At 42.4% G+C, this 8875-nt stretch overlaps 1 protein-coding gene across 1 annotated transcript; it reads left to right on the forward strand.

The window, feature by feature from the left end:
* Window positions 1-1070: 1070 nt before the first annotated feature.
* Window positions 1071-8756, forward strand: LOC129860964 (microtubule-associated protein RP/EB family member 1-like). The gene is made up of 7 exons (XM_055931934.1): window positions 1071-1609; window positions 2410-2533; window positions 2748-2893; window positions 3650-3842; window positions 4201-4310; window positions 4451-4600; window positions 5910-8756. Exons 2-7 carry the CDS (start codon window positions 2413-2415, stop codon window positions 5958-5960), a joined length of 771 nt encoding a protein of 256 aa, XP_055787909.1. The 5' UTR covers window positions 1071-1609; window positions 2410-2412; the 3' UTR covers window positions 5961-8756.
* Window positions 8757-8875: the final 119 nt, after the last annotated feature.

The raw sequence follows: 8875 nt of genomic DNA on the forward strand, positions 1-8875 counted from the left end.
GCTGCCAGGGCCTTCTTAAAGAACGGGTTAGCTGCAGGAGCTGTAGCTTGAGGGTCATCAAGCTCTAGCCTAGCTAATCAAAGCAAATCAAATCAAATAAAATCTTAGGCCACACGCAGGACAGCACATAGTGAGGCAGAGCTTTCTTCTGACTCTGTGTGATCAGAGCCTCGGAATGACTCCTCTGACCCATCTTTAGCGTTGAGACTGAATGGGTCCACAACACTGGTTGGCACCTCCTTCACCATGTTGGGCGTGTCATCCTTCTGGTCACTAAAGTGGCGGTTGGATGCCCGAGTGGAGAGCAGGTCATCATCACGGCTATCTGAGTCCTCTGTTGCGTTCCCCATGCTGGAGGGAGTGCTAGAGAGCACCGACTCAGGGGGCTTGAAGAAATGCAAAAGTGTTTTTAGCTGCTCTATCTCAGAGGATAAGTAATAAACCTTCCGAGTGAGGCTCTTATTTGTTTTACCAGGGGGGCGCCATCGGTTTTGTGGGCTGTCCCTCTTTTGGTGGCCTTGGGTGGGTCCTGGCGAACACCACCGAACACTAGTAAATTATCTGTGAAATCCAGGCCCTCAACCTTCACAGGCAGGATGGCGCAGTTAATGCAGGGGTCAGAAAGGGCCTCACGTAGGTGGCCAATGCCTAGGCAGGCGGGGCACAGGTCATGACCATCTTCTACTTGTAGTTCAGCTCCACAAGAGGAGCAGCCATGTATGCCCAGCATCATGGTGATGCAGTGTTCTCTCAGCTCAGAATGTGAATAAAATAATTTACAAAATATAAATATATAATATTTCTTATGCAATATACAAATTCATCAAATTAAGTAATATAATAATAACCGGAGACTGTATACAACAGCTACCACAATACACAGGAAGGGTAGAGAGCTACAATAATCTGTTAGGAGCTGTACAGCACCCACAAAATAATTTCAGGTGAGCCTAGCTATGACCACAGGGCAACTGTGACATGTGGGTCAGAGCGCGAAAATTGCCCTCCAAGGCTGTGTGACAGCTCATTCCTACCTCTCCCCTTTATGGGAGGATATCCGGCTTCCGTGTCTTCCGCTGACTTAGCCCACCAGCTAGTGTGTGTGATACTCAATTGGGCGCTCTAACAATAAAAAATAAATGTATTCAAAGAAATATGGAAGACAGTTGGGCGGTGGCGTTAACAGGTGGGACCATTCTTGCCAATGAGGGCAGATACGAGTGCGTTATCAGGCACAACGCCGATATTTTTCTCAAAATTGCTGGGATGTCACGTGTCCTACTTATATCAGTACACTCGTAACAACCTAACTATGCATTACGAAACGTATATTTGATCAAATAAACCACACGTAGCAAATAATCCATGACATCCTTCGATAACTAAATTCGACACTCATTGGGCCCAGTTATCCATCTCTTCCCATATCCACCAGTGAGCTCCAGCATGCGTCTAGACTTTACGTCTTGGCGTCGTTTGACTAGAGAACAAACGCACGCAGTTGCATTTAAAGAAATCACCTCACCGGTAGATTTCTCGAATGAACTGAGAGCAGTAAACATTGACGTCTGTTGAATTAATATATTGGCAACACCTACGCCAAAACAGGGTAAGTCATTTATACAGCAATATTTGCAACGTGTAATTTAACTAGTTAGCATTTAGTTAGCCAATGGCATGGATGGGGCGCAGAGGCCGGGGTTAGATTGAATGCATATGATATATGGGGGTTTAGTTAGCTAGCACGACTGAGTTGGGCGGGGGGGGATGTTACCAGACCAGCTAGTTAGCCACCCACAGATAGTTTGCGCACTATTAATATGTAACGTAGCTATCTAACATTACTTTGTCTTTACCAGCTCGATAAGCTAGCTGTTAGGTTGAAAATGACAACCTAGTTAGCTAACTAATTTTCATTACAAGCAGACTTCATGATATAGCTAACTAACGTTGGCACATTTATTTGATAGTAATTTCAGGGCCATTCTAGCTACTTAACTTGTGAAGCTTACACATCTGCAAGACAATGCTTACTTCCATCCTCGTAATTTCCACTCACCAATACGTCTGAATTAACTACCCAACGTTACGAAAGCTAGTCCAACTGAACTAAACTACCTAGTTAGTTATCTGATATAGTTAGCTAGCCAGTGTCCAGAAGTGATTCAGTCTTTGGTTAACAGAACTGGCTGCAACTTTTTTCAACTCCTCTTCTCCTGACCATGATCATTTCCCTTCATTTCAGGAATGGTCCCCACTGAACCAGTAGTAGGGCGCGCCCCCCCAACCTGTTGTATCTCTGACATGATTATATGGCATAGAAATGTCCTAATAAAAATAATCACCTGTGTGCTTTTTCTAACGTGACATGAAGTTGAAATCAACATTTATCCTTTTGTGCTTCAACAGAAAATGGCTGTGAACGTTTACTCAACCTCAGTGTGTAGTGACAACTTGAGTCGTCATGACATGCTTGCATGGATCAACGAATCTTTACAGATCAACCTGACTAAGATAGAGCTGTTATGTTCAGGTAATTGGCAGGTTATGGATGGCACAACTGCGTTTGTTCTTGCATTACTTCATAAGGTGGAGATTGCTTAGATGGTTAGGGGAAATTAAAGTAAATCCTGTAATTGATGTAGCCTGAAGGGGTTAAGCCTACTTTCCTTTAGTGTCAGTATATCATCATAGAGGAATAGTTCATTAGCATTTGTGTTGACCCCTGGTGTGCCTGTCTTCTCAAGGTGCGGCCTACTGCCAGTTCATGGACATGCTCTTCCCTGGCTGTGTGCCTTTGAAGAAAGTAAAATTTGCTGCAAAACTAGAGCACGAATTCATTCACAACTATAAGATCTTGCAAGCTGGCTTCAAAAGAATGGGTGTCGAAAAAGTAAGTAGGCTATTCCATTTTCCCTCTCAGCATGTCCTAGGCTCATAGCTCTATTTGCCAGGCTGATTATATTTTTTTGAACTGGTTGCTTTTGAAGCATATTAATCTATTGATCCTTTTGCTTCCGGTCTTTACCATGTGTTGGCTTGTAACATGATAACAATTCAACAACGGCGTGTTCTCTAATCCCAATCTTTGCCTTCTCCTTTGGATTTACACATCTGAGTTGCCCGTAGTGTGGGTTTGTCTGTGTGTGTACCAATGATGTCAGCTGCTGTATACTTCTCTGCCACTGCTTGCTAATTGTGTTTACTGCTGAGCTAGCATGACCTCTCTACAGTGGCTCACTGATATTGACTTTCCTGTGCCCGCAGAGACAGGACTGTTGGCATCCTATACAGTCTCCACTCTTAGTCATTGGTTCTCATCCAGCAGTTAGATGGCGTATTTGTTGGATTCGGCTACTGCACAGTGAAGAGCTGTCCTCTCTTTGAGAGGGAGACAGAGAGCAACACACTTCAGAGCGAGAGTTTTGATTTTCTCCAATCCAGTGTCATGACAAAGTCCCTTAGAAATGGACAGTCCTCGTCTCTGTGTTATATCCACATCCCGACAGCATTTGTAACGGTAGTCACTACCTCTGCAATGCATGTTTAGTCTAAATCAGCTGTGTATGATGTGCACATCCACTAGTGTTAATTTAACCCTTTTTTTGTGGTGTTGAATCCACTTACCTGGTGCTTTGTTCTTCCCAAGATCATCCCTGTTGACAAGTTGATAAAAAGCAAGTTCCAGGACAACTTTGAGTTTGTGCAGTGGTTCAAGAAGTTCTTTGATGCCAACTATGATGGGAAAGAGTACGACCCTGTGGAGGCTCGCCAGGGCCAAGACTCCATGTCCAACCCCGCCATGTCGGCCCTCAACAAGCCCAAGAAAATCCTCAATGCTGGTGAGAATAGTGGCTGAGCCTGTGCAATGTTTTTATATATATATATATTATTTTTTTTCACCGTAGAATTACTTTTTAGGAGTGGTTCCCCTACAGAAGGTTCAAGGTGGGGCACAAAGACCCCAAAATCAACATCTTGAGACCTGTTGAACTAAAATTGTCAATTGAAAGCAACAAAATCAAAAAAAAATTAGTTTGGGGGGAGAATGGAAACACTGTAGGAGAAACACTGACTAGCAGCAAGAAATGGCTTCTGTAAGCAGTCGAGGTGATTTGTCTTTCCATACTTAAATCTACTGAGCTTGTCAATAACAACCTCTCCCCATCTCTTTTCTGACTGGTGGCTTGTTCCCATCAGCACCCCAGCGAGCAGCAGTTGCCAAGGTAGCACCCAAAATGGCGCCCAGCTTGGCGCGGAGACCAGGGGCTGGCGGAGGTGACGAGGAGCGGGCAGAACTCATCCAGGAGGTACTGTCACCCATCCTTCCATTCATGAATTCATGTGCCATGTCTTGTTAGAAATGATAACAATTGGTTTGACTGAAGCTCTACTCAAAGTTCAGAGATATACAGGCTGTATCATCTGTTGCCCACCTCCCTCCTCCCAGGTGAATATACTGAAGTCCACCATCCAGGACATGGAGAAGGAGAGGGACTTTTATTTTGGCAAACTGAGAAACATTGAACTCATCTGCCAAGAGGAAGGAGAGGGGGATCCCACACTGCAGAGGATCGTGGATATACTCTACGCCACAGATGTGAGTTTAGTCAACATTACACACAGCCTCGACGGGTCACTTCAGCTTTTTTAGGTTTGAGCCCATGTGTTTTGGTTCAAACAACTGCTGATGCCTTAAAATTCAGTTTGTGGAATGGCATGCATGTAGCTCAAACGGAATGCTAACGTATGCTCATACAGCTTGTGCAGTTTCCTTCCATCAGGCGACGCATGATTGGTTCATTCTGTTTGAAATTCATGCGTGCTTAGATCAGACCTGCATTGAATAAATGTCAAAACACTAGTGTGCTTGATTTAGCTTACTTTGCACTTTTGGGACTATTCCAAAAATCATGGCCATTAATATGGAGTTCCCCCCCCTTGCTTCTATAAGAGCCTCCACTCTTCTGGGAAGGTTTTCCTCTAGATGTTGGAATATTGCTGCGGGGACTTGCTTCCATTCAGCCACAAGAGCATTAATGAAATAGGACACTGATGTTGGGTGATTAGGCCTGGGTCGCAGTCGGAGTTCCAATTCATCCCAAATGTGTTTGATGGGGTTGAGGTCAGGTCTCTGTGCAGGACAGTCAAGTTCTTCCATACTGATCTCGGCAAACCATTTATGTATGGACCTTGCTTTGTGCACAGGGCCTTGTCATGCTGAAACAGGAAAGGGCCTTCCCCAAACTGTTGCCACAAAGTTGGAAGCACAGAATCGTCTAGCATGTCATTGACTGGCGTAGCGTTAGGATTTCCCTTTACATGAAAACCCATTTAATGAAGCTCCTGACAAACAGTTATTGTGCTGACATTGCTTCCAGAGGCAGTTTGGAACTCTGTAGTGAGTGTTGCAACCGAGGACAGGTGACTTAAAAAAAAAAACGAAATTTAAATTACGGGCTTCAGCACTTGGCGGTCCCGTTCTGTGAGCTTGTGTGGCCTACCACTTCGCGTCTGAACCGGTGTTGATTCTAGACGTTTCCAGTTCACAAAAACAGCACTTACAGTTGACTAGTGCAGCTCTAGCAGGGCAGAAATTTGATGAACTGACTTGTTGGAAAGGTGGCATCCTATGGCGGTGCCATGTTTAAAGTCACTTAGCTCTTCAGTACGGGCCATTCTACTGTTGTTTGTCTGAAGGTTGCATGGCTGTGTGCTTGTCAGCAATGGGTGTGGCTGGAATAGCCAAATCCACTAATTTGAAGGGATGTCCTCATACACTACACAGCCAAAAGTATTTGGCCCAGGTCAGACTTCGATCTCAATTTGAGTGTCTTTCCGCTACGTAGAGTCCTATAACCTAATATCTAACCTGATATCTTCCTCTTCATCCGTCTCTGTGATCTCAGGAGGGCTTTGTCATACCGGACGCTGAGTCAGAGGACCAGGAGGAATTCTAACGTTCAAGAGTGGATCATGCAGCTTTTAATACAACCCCTCAACCCACCAAACCCCTTCAATCAGCTACCACATCTCCATCCTCGCCCTACTTACAACACCCCCTCCAAAAAATGTATCATGTTATGTGTTCGTGGTCTCTGAGTGGACTGTATATCAAATGTTTTTTTTTCCTGTAAAATCAAGTTGAAATAAGTGAAGTGTGTGTGTGAACTACCTCCTCTTCTGAAAGCCCTTCTCTGGGTCATCCCATTGGCCCGTATCAGCATCATGTTGGTAGAAGGCAGCCATTTTGGCTCTATTTGGGTCCAGAAGAGTGAACTGTCCATCTGTAAGATGTCACTTTTTTGTTTGCTTGTCTTTCCCCCTCAATTTCTGTCTGTTCCGGGAATTGGCGTTACAAGTTCATTGGAACCTGCACTCACTTTTGTACATAGTATTTTTCTTATTTGACCTGTTTCCTAAATTATCACTGTTTTTGCCACGTGTAGCAATTGTTTTCTGGGTCTGAGCAAATTCACTTTAAGCAAGTAGAAACTCAATGTAGTGATCGTGGGACATTTTCTTTGCTTTACTAACCAACTGTTCATATCCCTCAAACCTAGTTGAGTTCACTACTTTCATTTGGTCTCCTCCTGTTTGGATATTAACCTTTTTTTAAACGGTGCAATCCTTTTTATTCCAGGAAAGTGGCATTTTTTCTCTCAAAGATTCAGGTCAACGCCTCTTAGTGTGGCTGCAATTCTCGGGACAGCTCATAACAACCTGACGATATTTATGAAGAAACATGTTAGAAACTTCAAACTTATGGTGGAATACTTTGTGCGTGATTTATCTGTTTTGTTTGTCTCTTGGATGTTGGAAGGCATGTGCACTGTGGATGCCAGAAACGTTCTGGTCCCAAGCTTATCCCAAATTACCCACTTTGTTTTTTGTTGGCATTTCTCTTGTCTAAAATTGTTCAGTTGGCATGGGATAAAGTTTTAACTTGATTTAGCACCTCTAGTGTCAATGCATCTTCTTAGGGAATGCAAAAGGTAACTGATGTTTTTCTATTTTCTACCTTCATTTTTTTTTTTTTTTTTTACACTCCAGTCTTGCATCTTAATCTGTTTTGATTATGGAGCCACTGCACCATTGACAGGTTCTAGGCCCAAAACGCTGATGCGCAAATAGAACTGCCAGTCTCTGCACTGGAAGATAAGAGAGATTCTAAGTTTTATGAATTGCCTTATTCTTAAATACCTTTCATAACCTACATATGTGACTTTGTACTCTCTTTTTGGCAAATGTTTGTAATTCGATTTAAAGAATTGTCATTTCAGATCTTTTTTTTGTTCTGCTGCTCTGAATGGCAGTCTAGAGAATCTGTCAAATAGATGTTCAGTCTTCCAGTTAATACACTGCTCTGACAAAGACCAATTTACATTTGTACATTGATGGTTCATTTGAAGTGTTCTGAACTTATTGGTGTACTTAATCTAACTCGTGCCACCCATCTGTTGGCTGAAATGACCCAGCTGATTAATTAGAAGTACATAACTGTCAAGTCCAAAGTCTTGCCTCCTTGCAGGGCCTGTTAAATAATGTGTATAATAAATTGAACAGTAATGCCACAACAATGTGATCTATAGCATCCTTTGGTTGTGCTGGTCGCTGGGCATTAGTTTTGCATGTCGTTTTTTTATGAAGGGGATTTTCTGATGCTGAATATGTAATGAATTGCCTAATGGCTTGAAGTCCACGTGGGAGCTGCACATAGATTTGACCATTGTGGTGTACTTTAGTTTTCTGGCACTAAAACGGAATCTTTCTAGGCAATGAAGGAAGTTTGAATGTCGTGCAAAAACCTTCCGAAATGCATGGGGATGCCTGGCTGTAATATTATTTTTACATTTTGGTCCTCGTTACTTTCTTCTGGACCACAACCCTAATTTCATTTGTCTACTTTTTGGGATTACCATGTCCAAAACAGTTTTTCAAAATGTATTGGGATATGAATGTGTATGTGTAACACACAGAAATAATCATTGTGACTGTTAACCTTGAGTCCAGAAACATTTGTTTTGACTGATAGTTTAAAAATATAATTGTCTTTTTTGAATTTGGCTTGTTTAAAGACTAAACTATCCTGGTGGCAGATTTGTGGGTATTTGGGTCTTTAACACGGGTCATGTTCCAGCAGTCTACAACCAATGGTTGTGTGCAACGTCATCGACTGCGCAGTCTATCAGTTTGCTATATCATATGTGGTTTGCAGATATTAAACACTTATCCATGAGTTGAGATCTGGCAGGCATCTACAATGTAGTCAGTCTGGAAGGTGGAAATAGTTTTGGTAAAGTGCATTTTATATGCAAGGCAGAACCCCGCAATGACCTGTTTCAATCTAACCTTGTGCCAATCTTGACCTTTTAACCATCGAGCAACTCCCTGTTAGCTATTGGTTCCTGATTGTATTATTTTCTAGATATTCTGAATGATTAGTGTGGTAATTGGAAGGAGCCCTTTCAGCTCTTGTGTTTTTGGGGTGTGAAAGATCAGTGGTGCTCATCAGATATCCCCTGTGACATAATAATCTGAGTTGACATTCTGGTACACTGTGGGCCTTGTGGCACCTTCTGCTCTCCTTTTTTTTCTGTTGATTTTTAATTTATTTTAATAAAAAAAAAAAAATGTTTTTTATTGATGTAAACATTTTTTTCCAGCGGGAAATGTATTTTATTTTTTCTGATTTACTTAAATCATGTTTGCCGAATCAAGTTTCTTACAAACAATAAAACAGTATTTCAAGACCCCCCCCCCCCCCTTCTGTTCATTTTTTTCTCTCCCTTTTCTCTAATATAAAGGTGATATATGGCAGAAAAGGTCTGTTTATTCGGTTGACAAAACAAGCAGTCCTAGTTCAGAATTTGAA

The sequence above is a fragment of the Salvelinus fontinalis genome, chromosome 8, assembly GCF_029448725.1.
Source record: "Salvelinus fontinalis isolate EN_2023a chromosome 8, ASM2944872v1, whole genome shotgun sequence".
Taxonomy (NCBI): Eukaryota; Metazoa; Chordata; class Actinopteri; order Salmoniformes; family Salmonidae; genus Salvelinus; species Salvelinus fontinalis.